This window comes from Engystomops pustulosus, chromosome 6 (genome assembly GCF_040894005.1).
Source record: "Engystomops pustulosus chromosome 6, aEngPut4.maternal, whole genome shotgun sequence".
Lineage (NCBI taxonomy): Eukaryota > Metazoa > Chordata > Amphibia > Anura > Leptodactylidae > Engystomops > Engystomops pustulosus.
Window position 1 is genome coordinate 62,003,122 of NC_092416.1, and position 12,305 is coordinate 62,015,426.

General features: G+C 41.7%; 1 protein-coding gene across 1 annotated transcript in view; it reads left to right on the plus strand.

The window, feature by feature from the left end:
* The window catches only part of MEGF6 (multiple EGF like domains 6), a 262,844-nt gene that overhangs the window by 85,518 nt on the left and 165,021 nt on the right, over window positions 1-12,305 (plus strand). Inside the window, exon 4 of the mRNA XM_072156315.1 lies at window positions 2,855-2,959. Coding sequence (XP_072012416.1) covers window positions 2,855-2,959 — 105 coding nt within the window. The remainder of the gene's footprint in view (window positions 1-2,854; window positions 2,960-12,305) is intronic.

Below are 12,305 nucleotides of genomic sequence, written 5' to 3' on the forward strand. Positions count from 1 at the left end.
AACTTGACTGTGAAAATTAAGCTATAGACTCGTTTTTACCAGATTCCAGGGAGTGTGGACCACTTTTTTCTTCCATTGGGAATGGAAGAAACTGCTAATTTACAGCCGTAAGGATGTTCCATGTTGTTTTTAAGGAAGACATTCAGTAATAGTATGTGGATGCCGTTTTATTTGTAACTTACATGAACTGCAGAGAATAAGATGGAAATTATGTGATCAAGTTTAAATTAGAAAGCAAAAATAAAATAGAATAATGAAAGCGTCCGCTGGTAATTCTTGGAGCTTGTAAGTAGAACAGCACACAGCATCCATTGTCTAAATGCAAGATGATATGTCCTGGGGATTATACAGACTCAATCTGTCTCACGGGCAATGCAGTGACTGCCAGAGGATTTGTAAGGTACAGTGTAGGATGGTTTTCCTCCTATGGAGTCTACACAGTCCTCCAAAACACCCGCAACTGCTAGAAAACATGGCAGTGATGAGATCCATAGTATCTAATAATGATATATATAATATATACCTAATGATGGTGTATATATATATAATATACCTGGTCATGTGCAAGTTGCAGTGGCATGTAGCTCTATAATGGGACTGTTGCAGCCGACTTGTGGTCTGCAAAGAAAATCCTAAAACACATCTGTATCAATATCACCGTGTAACACTGCAATTTTAAAGTCACATGATGCTGTTTAGTCCTTCCCAAAATCAAACTTCCAAATTGTGTACAGGCCTGCCAATGCAAGGCAGAGGAGTTTTTGCGAATAAGCCCCTTATATATGTGTCCCCCTGGTAATGAGTCTGATCAGCTCCCCTGCAGGACACTACACATATGCTCAGGTAATTGTGCAGCAGTAGATTCTGCCTGGATAGGCAAGGGTTAAGCATGTTAATGTTATCATCCAATGATGTTCCACTTTTGTAACTGGAGTGTGATCGGAGACGGAGACCACCTGACTAGGGAGGAACTAAACCCTTGGTCAGGGGAGGAGTTAGAAGAGAGTTCCAGAAACTTCAAGGAGAGTTACCTCTCTTCAGATCAAGCTCTCAACACAGGAGGAGCTCTGAGCTCGTGCTCTGCACACAGGCCTCCTAGGCCTTATCTCAGCTATTACAGATAGAGTGACACAGGACTAACAGGACAAAGCTGCAGCTTCCAGGATTGAACACAGCTACATCCCAGACTGCCCCTGCATCCAGGCTGGTGAGACAAGTCCTGAGGTTCCTTCTCCAAGATCACTCCAGTACTGCACTTGTACAGAATAGTTTGGCGTGTTGTTACCGTTGGTTGAATAAAGAACTGTAAGTTACTTTTATGCACAACGTTGCCTCCGTCTGGTCCCTGCTACGGCTGTATCACCATCAAGGGCTACCAGGGACACATACTACAGACTCTAAGGGCTGCCCCAGTGAGAACCAGTATCACAGCCTCTCCCTCTACATCATTTCTTGCCAACACCACCTGCTGGAGACCTGCCAGGCTGTAGGACAGCCCTCTGGTCCCCATACCAAGCACGTGACATTAGCGTGCCTAGGCCACAACCGCCAGCCACTCTGGTAGTCCGGGCCCCAAGAAAAAGCTAGGCCCCGATGGGGGATGTTGCAGATGTAACCAGGAAAGTCCAGGATTCATAGAAAAATTGTGATTAGGCTCATTCAGTGGGGCAGTGCTAGATTTTTGGGTCTAAAATTCTAGCTATGTGCTTTGGATGCAAATACAGCTGGTGGTGGCTTAAGTGAAAAGGAAGCATTATAATGAGAGAGCTACAAAAATAGAGCATTATAAGTTGAGGATCTACTGAAAGGGGGACATTAAAAGTGAGGGTTAAATGAAGGCGGCATAAGAAGTTAAGGTCCATAGAATGGGAGGTATCATTAGTTGGTGGGTAACTTTAATAATAATCTTCAAATTCCGTAGCGATATACAAATCACTTTGGGGGACATTATGAGGTGGTACCTTAATAGGATATTATACAGTGTGTGTCCGTGGTGGGGGGAACAATAGGCATTATATAGTATTGTTGCCACAAGAAGGTGTCATTATACATTGTGCGTGGGTATACGGAAGGAGTATTATACAGAAAGGTGAACATTAAGTGGTTTGGTGCCAGTAATGGAATGTATTATTCTTTTTGGGGTGGGATAAGGGCCATGACATTAGCTATGGCTTGGGCCATGAAAGTTTCCACTGCGCACACTGCATCCTGAATGTGGGATGTCTGGCAGCATCCTAAGGGTGTCTCTCTTTTGACAGAGAGAAAGAGGGATGAAAGGGGTGTCTCGTGTAGTATGCCGCGATGAATGTGTGCCATAACACACTCCCATTGCTTCGCCGATTGCCCACCCCCAAGCACAGTGTACTATCAATCTTAACTTCTCCCCAAAATAAATTCTGTATGTAATACAACACATAGAATATGTGGCAAAAGTTGTATTTTCCCTCAGAGATTTAACTCTGACAGTTAAACTTCATCACGACAGCCCTGACTCCACTGCATGTTATTGATATTGTTTCCATTCACTGACAACAAGCAAGCATCTTGAAAATGTTTATAACTTGAAACACAGAGTATATTAGAAAGTGGCTCGTGCAACTGTTTGTGCTATAATGTCTATAATGTATGTTGGAAAGCATGGGTGGTCTGATGTCTTCTGTTGCAGATAAGTGTCATCAGATAACCTGGGTGCTGTTTAGCTTCTATTGACAGTTCTATTGTAAAAGTGCAGATGAAAAGTCTATACTATTAACATGTCAGTTCCTATTAGTTATGTTATCTGTTCATATAAAAACCATGATACAGATGATCCAATCAGGGCATATTTTAACATGTTGTTCTTATTTTCCTTCAGCTGCCTGCAATTCTGGAGTCTGTTTCAATGGAGGAAATTGTGTTGAAGGATCTTCCCAGCGCTGTATATGCCCCGCAGGCTTCCAGGGACCGCGCTGTCAATATGGTAGGTGCCAATGATTTTCACTATTATATAATACACAATATATACGATAATATACAGTTAAAAAACTACAAACAGCCCCACCTATAGGTTGGGACGTTCAGGAATTGTAGAAAAACCTTTGGGGAAAAATCCAGTGAATCTGTTACCAGGAATGTGATTTTTAGCTGGTGACAGGTTCCAATATCCTATACAAAGGGGATTTTAAAAATGTCTTGGTCAACATTCTGAATCTTTTCAGTAATTTATAAAACTTTATTGCACATTACATGGCTCCCTGTCAGCAGCATGTGGTGAGTCTTGGGGGAGGGGACCTGCAGCAGCCTGTGTGCCTGTGTCTCAGACTCCTTTCCTCCACACTCCTCCAGCTCCTTCCCCCCTCCCAATTCCTGTCAAGTGGAGTCAAGCTGCTGCAGCTGTTCTTCCCCTGGAACCTACCACACGTTGCTGGCAGAAACTCAGGCAATGTAAAATAAAGTTTTATAAAGTACTGAAATGATTCAGAATGCTGACAAAGGCATTTTTAAAATCAGCCTAGCATAGGCTTTTGGAACATGTCACCAGCTAACAATCACATTTCTGGTGACAAGTTTGTTTTAACCTGCTCCAGCTCCTGTGTTACACTGGTACCTCCTGTATTCTTAACTTGTGTCCAGGCAGAAGTACTGGAAAATCATGGGACCTGCTTAGGCTGATCCCTGGATCTCGTTTTCTTCAAGTGATGTCCTGTTGGCCAAAACAGGTCCCGTGACCTACTGGCTCTTGCAGCCGAGTGCATGTGCCGAAAACTTGAAGGACTGGACCAAGGTACACTTGTTTTTTGCCACCCCTACGCAAGCTAACATGTTTTAAGGACAAGCATTTTTTTTACAACAGAAATGTATAAATTGGAAGTGGTCCTCTAACCAAACTTCTCATGTACCAATACCAAAACAGGTCTCTATACCCCAGATGATGATGGATGATTGGAATTCTAAAGGATAAATATTTTTAAACATTTGTACAATGCTAACGAACTGTTTGGTTTTCTAATGTCTATTGTAACACCAAGGGTTAATCTGATTTGTTTAACTATTATCAAACAGCACGATGCTCCTTTTTAATTTCACAATCCAAATTGCTTTGACTGCTTCCATTATTAAATCAGTGAAAAGCTGGCAGATTGTATTCCCGATAGACAAGTAAACTTCATAAACAATTATATTTTTTGCCACCTTCAATTTACATTTCAATTGGATTGTATGAAATAGGCTTTAAGAGAGGACAAAACTATTTGCATTTGTCTGTACATGGAGATCATTTATGGCAGTCTTGAAGCTATGTGTGTTTCCTATTAGGAATCTGCGTCTACCTGTCTGACCCTTTAGGACTTGTTAAAGCAATAGCAAATAACAATGGACTAGTATAAATTTTTAAGTTGCTATGTGAACTGTAAGACACAGAACCTTTAAAAATTGGCTCCTCAGGGGTGGGTCTTAAGCTTAGCAAATTTGTCAGATAAACCTGCCCTGAAAAACTGACGTCACCAATTTTAACCAATAGCACTCAGGTCCCATCTTTTTTTCATGGACCAATTGACTGTTATTGGACAATGGCTCCAATGAGAAAATGGATCTGACAAGGACATTCACTCTTTGACAGAATGGATGAACAATCCATCAAAATTACTATAAATGTGCAATGATACATTGAAAAGTATGTAAGTACAGCTGTTTGCCATCTGATCAAAAAATGGAGCCATTTATCACAGCTGTAGGTACCATAAAGGTCAGTATTTCCTTAACATTCATATATTTATTTTCCATATGTCCATTCTAGCTAATAACTTTTTCATACTTCATTGGAGCTGTGTGTGGCGAGATGAGATGACGTTTTCAAAGCTGCCATTTTGAGGAATGTAGGCTTTTACCTTTACCTTTGGTAAAATGTTTTATATGTTGCAAAATCGGGAAAAAGGGGCATTTTCAACTTTGGGTACTATTTTTCATTAGGGGGTTAAACGCTGAGTATAACCATCATCACTCTACCCTGATCAGGTGCCATAGACCTCTATTGTGGCTGTGATCTGGGGCGTCCAAACCACAGCCACAATAACGGTTGTGTGCATGTAGCCTAAGTATATAAATTAAGCTTCCTGAACTGCGGAATTGGGACTGAATCTGCACTATCTTTCATATATAAAGTATATTAGTCATTTTTATGAATTTCCATTTGAAATATATCATAACAACTTAAGAAGCAGCCTTAAATACTGTACAGAACAAAATATGTTTTGTACAGAAGAACACATGTTTTATTAGTTTGAAACAGAATGCTAGGAAATGGAAACTTTTTACAGAACAGAAACTGTGAGACATTGTCAGAAATATGGCTATAAGTAGCAGAGAAGCAGCTTCTAAGCGGGCCAAATCTGCTATTTAAAGGGAACCTGCCATCAGGATACAACATTTTAGGTGTCCAATAGCCCTTGTATTAAGACTGCAAAAATACATATAGATCCTCTGCCGTCAACTCCAGAGAGTCACGGGGGCGTCAGCTTCAATGAAATGAGTCCCTGTGTCCTAGAGTCATGCTCCCTGCTCCTCACTCATACTCCCTTTCCTCCCCCATGCCTACATGAGCTGACTACAGAAGCAAATCTTTCTTTTTGCACAGTCAGCTCCTTTATCTGTCATTCTCTAGGAGCAGTGAAGACGGGTCGTAACCGGCCAAGTGAATCGACACGTGTGATGTGGTGAGACAATTTTACTGCTCCATGCACATGACAGATAGAAGGAGCTGACTGCACATGTGCAAGATTAACTTGCTCCGGTCAGCTCGTATAAGCAGAGGGGGAGGATACAGGGGTACAGGAGAGAGGGGGTATCAGTGAGGAGGAATGAGGGTTGCTCAAGGACATAAGGCAGAGAAAGGAGGTGTAGTAACACATTGGCCATGGAATAGAGAGGGACAGGGAACTGATCATTATATTCACTGAGAGAACTGATTATTATATTCACTACTATTAATAACCATCCAAATTTCACTTCCAGTGAAAAGAAAAATGTAATATTTTTCCAAACTCCTTTCCTTTTAGAAACAGCCCCACAAGTGTTCATGGTTGTTTTTTGAATTGCAACTCAGTGCTACTAAAATGAATGGGGACTATGCTGTAATATTACACAAAACATGTGCAAAACTATGTTTTTCCAATCTTCTATAAACAGTAACCTATCTGGTTGGGTGTGCCATAGTGATGTAGATTTACAGCCCTGTACTGTGCCTTTGGCGTTGCATGAACCGTCCATTAAGAGGCGACCATTACTGTCCATTAGTGACTCCAGATGTGACTCGAGTCATCTCCTTCCAGATGGTGTGTTTGTTGGTAATATTAAATCGAGGGCTAACAGCGCGTGCGGGAGCTCTCAAGACGCGATCCGTGTAAACAGATTACAAAAACACTCAAAGCGTTACGCGATAAAGCAGGCAGAGGGGAGAGTTGCCGTTTCTTGGCACAAAATATTTTCCTTGCTGTATCTATCAGCTCCGGTGCCCGGGGGCAGAGGAGATGAAGACATTTTGCAAGTGATTAAGCAATAATCTGTTTAGTTGTTACTGTATAGAAGCTGCTTCGCTGCTGATCTGCCACCATTTCTACAGTCTGTGGATTTTACACGTATCGATCCCATCAACCAAGTCAACCAAGACTTGAGTCATTTATTGCTCAAATACAGGAAAAGTTCTAGGTCTTTCTGCGTCTTGCGATACAGAATGGCCGTTTATTATACATATCCATAATAAACCATATAATCTGGTGATAGTAAGCAGATCTGCCCAGTGTAGCATATTAAACCCATTACTCAGCTAGTGACTTATTTTTAGTGTGCCAGAGTTATTAATCTGGCACAAATTATGTCTCATTGATCATCCTGCATGACCATTAAGAGTGTGTGAAAATGTGAAACACCCCATCCCCTTTCACCGCCAATACCCCTTCCAGCACTTTCATATTGATGACCTGTTAGTAGGATAGCCCATAGCACAATCCTAAAAAATATAACTTTTTTCTTCTTTTTAGGTTAAACAAATTAGTCAGCAGATTGATATTTAGCACTATCATTATTGAGAAGTAGTCAGGGGCCACAGTGAGCATGCACTAGTTTGGGTGCATTGTGACTCCTTTGAACAGCTGCGTGGGATGGGGTGATAGGAATCTGGGGTGATGTTCTGAAATTGATGGCCCATTATCAATACCCCTTATTCTGCCCTGTGTGAACTGTAGACCAAGCAAGATCAAGTACAGGCTGTTTTATCAAACCTCACTCCATTAACATTCCAGATTGATCCATTAACATTCCAATTGATCCAGAAAAGGGTCAAGTGGTTAAAGCAGCTCAAGTCAGTTCACCAGCAGAATAGTGAGTGCAGCTCTGGAGTATTATATAGACTGTAACTCAGGATCAGTACACAATAAGTACTGTAATGTACACTCACCGGCCACTTTATTAGGTACACCATGATAGTAATGGGTTGGACCCCCTTTTGCCTTCAGAACTGCCTCAATTCTTCGTGGCATAGATTCAACAAGGTGCTGGAAGCATTCCTCAGAGATTTTGGTCCATATTGACATGATGGCATCACACAGTTGCCGCAGATTTGTCGGCTGCACATCCATGATGCGAATCTCCCGTTCCACCACATCCCAAAGATGCTCTATTGGATTGAGATCTGGTGACTGTGGAGGCCATTTGAGTACAGTGAACTCATTGTCATGTTCAAGAAACCAGTCTGAGATGATTCCAGCTTTATGACATGGCGCATTATCCTGCTGAAAGTAGGCATCAGATGTTGGGTACATTGTGGTCATAAGGGGATGGACATGGTCAGCAACAATACTCAGGTAGGCTGTGGCGTTGCAATGATGCTCAATTGGTACCAAGGGGCCCAAAGAGTGCCAAGAAAATATTCCCCACACCATGACACCACCACCACCAGCCTGAACCGTTGATACAAGGCAGGATGGATCCATGCTTTCATGTTGTTGACGCCAAATTCTGACCCTATCATCCGAATGTCGCAGCAGAAATCGAGACTCATCAGGAAACGTTTTTCCAATCTTCTACTCTCCAATTTCGATGAGCTTGTGCAAATTGTAGCCTCAGTTTCCTGTTCTTAGCTGAAAGGAGTGGCACCCGGTGTGGTCTTCTGCTGCTGTAGCCCATCTGCCTCAAAGTTCGACGTACTGTGCATTCAGAGATGCTCTTCTTCCTACCTTGGTTGTGACGGGTGGCGATTTGAGTCACTGTTGCCTTTCTATCAGCTCGAACCAGTCTGCCCATTCTCCTCTGACCTCTGGCATCAACAAGGCATTTCCGCCCACAGAACTGCCGCTTACTGGATGTTTTTTCTTTTTCGGACCATTCTCTGTAAACCCTAGAGATGGTTGTGCGTGAAAATCCCAGTAGATCAGCAGTTTCTGAAATACTCAGACCAGCCCTTCTGGCACCAACAACCATGCCACGTTCAAAGGCACTCAAATCACCTTTCTTCCCCATACTGATGCTCGGTGTGAACTGCAGGAGATTGTCTTGACCATGTCTACATGGATAAATGCACTGAGTTGCCTCCATGTGATTGGCTGATTAGAAATTAAGTGTTAACAAGCAGTTGGACAGGTGTACCTAATAAAGTGGCCGGTGAGTGTATATATACACTGGGGGGACTTCAATAAGAATTCCTTTTTTAAAGTTCCCCCAGCTGGTGCTCCCACACTCTTATATACTAAAAATCTGCAGCCTCTTAGTAAATATGGGCACAAATTCTGTCAGGTGGAGTTTGTGCCTGAATCTACTAATAGCCCGGAGACTCTTATTAGATGCAGGCACTGGAGTGCTAGGAGAGGAAATTTTAAGACTGAAGTTCAAAATGCTTGTCCTAATAAATTCCCCCCACTGACTCCAGATGTGTAATGCAGGCTGTAACTCTGGGTATCTACAAAGATAATGGGGGGTATTTATCAGGGTTCTGTACCACAGCAGTGCTATCTTAAAGGAAACCTACCTACTTAAGGAATCAGAAGCAGATCTGATGGTAGATGCTTTCTGCCTTCTTCTGCCCTAATCTGTAATTTAATAATCCTTAATTTAACTTATTAAAAACTTTATTTTAGTATTATGTAAATTAGATGCAGAGGCTACTGGGGTGTGGAGTAGCCTTAGCTCCCAGTGCTATGCCAGGCTAGTACACGCCCCAGTAGCCTCTGCAGTTAATTTACATATTACTAAAATTAAGTTTTTAACAAGTTAGGTTAGGTTCCAGGTTTATAACATTACAAATTAGGGCAGAGACAGGCAGGAGAATTCTACCATCAGGTAGATGCTCAGCGGGGCTATCATGTGAGCGCGGGGGGCGTATGATAAATAGCCCCCTATGTTTGTATCTAGAAGCTTAAAATGGTATTAAAATGGGCATGTACTTTAACTTCATATTCCAAAATGACATGGAATTAAATGTTATACTATTACAAATCTCACATCGCAGGTATCAGAATGACCTCCCGCGGGACCCGAGGTGCGAATCTAACTTTGCCTGCCTGGGAGATTAGCTGCGGAACGTAGTCAGTGAAAAGCTGAGTGGAACGAGCACATAGGCTTTTATTAATGGGAACATTACTTTCACGAAGCTGCTCCTTGTAAGCTCTTCATCTGAATCACAGACATAAAATCACTTACTGGATTCTTTCACCTTCTTACAATCGCTGATTCAGATTGCTGCTTCTTATTTCTGTGCTACATCTCATGGAAGGAACGTTAATTGTTTTCCCAGTGACATGTTCTCACTGTATGAGCAGACTGCGTTGTACTGAACCCTACACTGGATGCATGTCTGAATGTATCCGATTGTATAGTTCTTGCAATCTAAGACAAAATGTGGAACTACAAGTCTCAGCATTTCTTTCTAAACTGGTAAATACAGGTGGTCCCCTACTTAAGGACACCTGACTTACAGACAACCCATAGTTACAGACAGACCCCTCGGACCTCTGGTGAAGCTTTCTGAATGCTTTACTATAGTCCCAGACTGCAATGATCAGCTGTAAGGTGTCAGTAATGAAGCTTTATTGATAATCCTTTACATTACAGCAAAAAATGTTTAAACTCCATTTGTCACTGGATCTACAATTATAAAATATACAGTTTCGACTTACATACAAATTCAATTTAAGAACAAACCTCCGGACCCTATCTTGTACGTAACCTGTACAGGTGTTATGGAAGGCTCAATCCCAATATAATAAACTTCTCTATCAATCAATTTTACTTTGTACCTCTGCTCCTCCACATTAAGATCTCCGCTTCATGAAAGCAAATGGAAACAGAAGGGGACATAACTGACCATTAGAACAGGGGCTTGTGATCACCTTAAATTGGGCTAAATAAATTTATAAGGCCAAATGTACACAAATGTATGCCCTCCGGGCGTAGCCGGTGTAGTGTAGAGGCGGAGGGGTGATCCCTCCCCTCTCCAAAGAAATGTATGGAGTACTGGCCGTACACATGGGGAAAGATAGGACATATCCTATCTTTTTCCTGTGTACGGAGCAGTACGTTGCCACACGTGACGCTCTATGCGGCCATTGCCATTTATGGGGGAAGTATGTACGGCCACAAGTGTTTGTGTGAATGCGGCCTACCTGCTGCACATACTCGGCCAGCACTCTACTCCCTTTTATTGCAATTTCAGGCTTTCTCCCACAGTTGTATAGAAGTAAATGGAGCAGTGATTAAAGGGACCCTGTCACCAGATTTTACCCCCATTAAACTACCAGTCCCCTCAAATCTGCTTTCTAGAATCCCCTTTTTTTCTTAGAAATTTTGGCTATTTCCCTAAAAAAAACATTTCTCCAAAGTCATGTGAATATAAGTTGAGAAGAGTCATGTATTGCCTGAGTTTAGAAGCTGAATTACTTCAGATGCATCTATCAAATTTATTGTTTATCATAATAATCGTATTTAATAATCTTTTAGAACACAACTTGTGCTTTTGTGATCTACAGAACACTAGATACAAGCAGTTTAGGTGGATTAGGATTCGGTGGGAACTAAATCTCTATCTGCAGCTAACATTTCTAACTATGTCTTTAACTGCCTGAATCTCTGGCTCTGTAACTCACAGAACCATTAGCCACAAGTGACGCTTCCCCTCCAGCATCTAAAAGTGACTAGTTTCAGGTAAAATATGACTCTTCTCTGCTCATTAGATGTGACTTTGGAAGCAATTTTTAGAAAGAACATTTTATAATCTACTTGAGGTTTCTAGTAGTTTGCAGGGATAAAGTCTTGCAATAGAGTCCCTTAAAGCTGTACAACATAATTGGACGCTTGGTTCCTTTTCATCATTAGGAGTCCCATAAGTCAGACCTCTAGCAATTAGACACTTGGTGACTCAACCCTCGTTAACACAACTATAGAAAAGCAACCTTCTCACACATTGCTGGTTCTAGAAATTGCGTTACTCATCTGGGAACAGTAGCAGTGGAGCACGCTCTTCACAGAATAAAGAAATGATGGGGAAGATTTATGGGTCAGTGGTTAGCACTACAGCCCTGCAGCGCTGGGGTCCTGGGCTCAAGTCCCATCAAGGTCAACATCTGCAAAGAGTTCTCTCCTCACCTACCAAAACATACTGGTAGGTTCATTAGATTGTGAGCCCCTGGGGAGACAGAGACTCTTTTTGCAAGCTCTGGGCAGCGCTGCAGAATCTGTTGGCACTATATAAATAAAAGAATTATTATTAACTGTTGTGGATACCCATGGAAACCTATCGGTGCTCAGCTTTCATTTTCCTACAACTGTTAATAAAACTAAAGCTGATCTCTGATTGGTTTCCATGGGCAACTATAACAGTTTTACCTTAGACACTTCTGATAAATCTCCCTCATGAATTTATGTTGTATCCTGATGCATGATGGGAGTTGTCTGCAGAATGGAAATTAAGAAATGTAGTAGAACCTATTTATACCATGTACGGGGTCATTATGGGTCTTACATTTTCAATAACTCATTATGATGCAATTAAAGCCATTATCACCATCAACCCCTTAGATTACTGTATAATAGTGTGAATCAGGCAGCCGCCATCCTGCAATCCACAATGCATGTATAATTTCTTTATTTCACAAGCAGCAGATTATTCCAGCAGGGTACTGGTTCTTTTTAATTTTCTAAATCGGATCTGATGCCACCTGTACTGGTACAAAGAGCAAGTTGTAAAGTCCTTTCTCTTACATTCTCTCCCCAGCATGGCCACACAACCCCCGCTTGGATTTTATTACTAGTTGTTTTGTGAGCTGTAAAATGTCTGCGGTTCT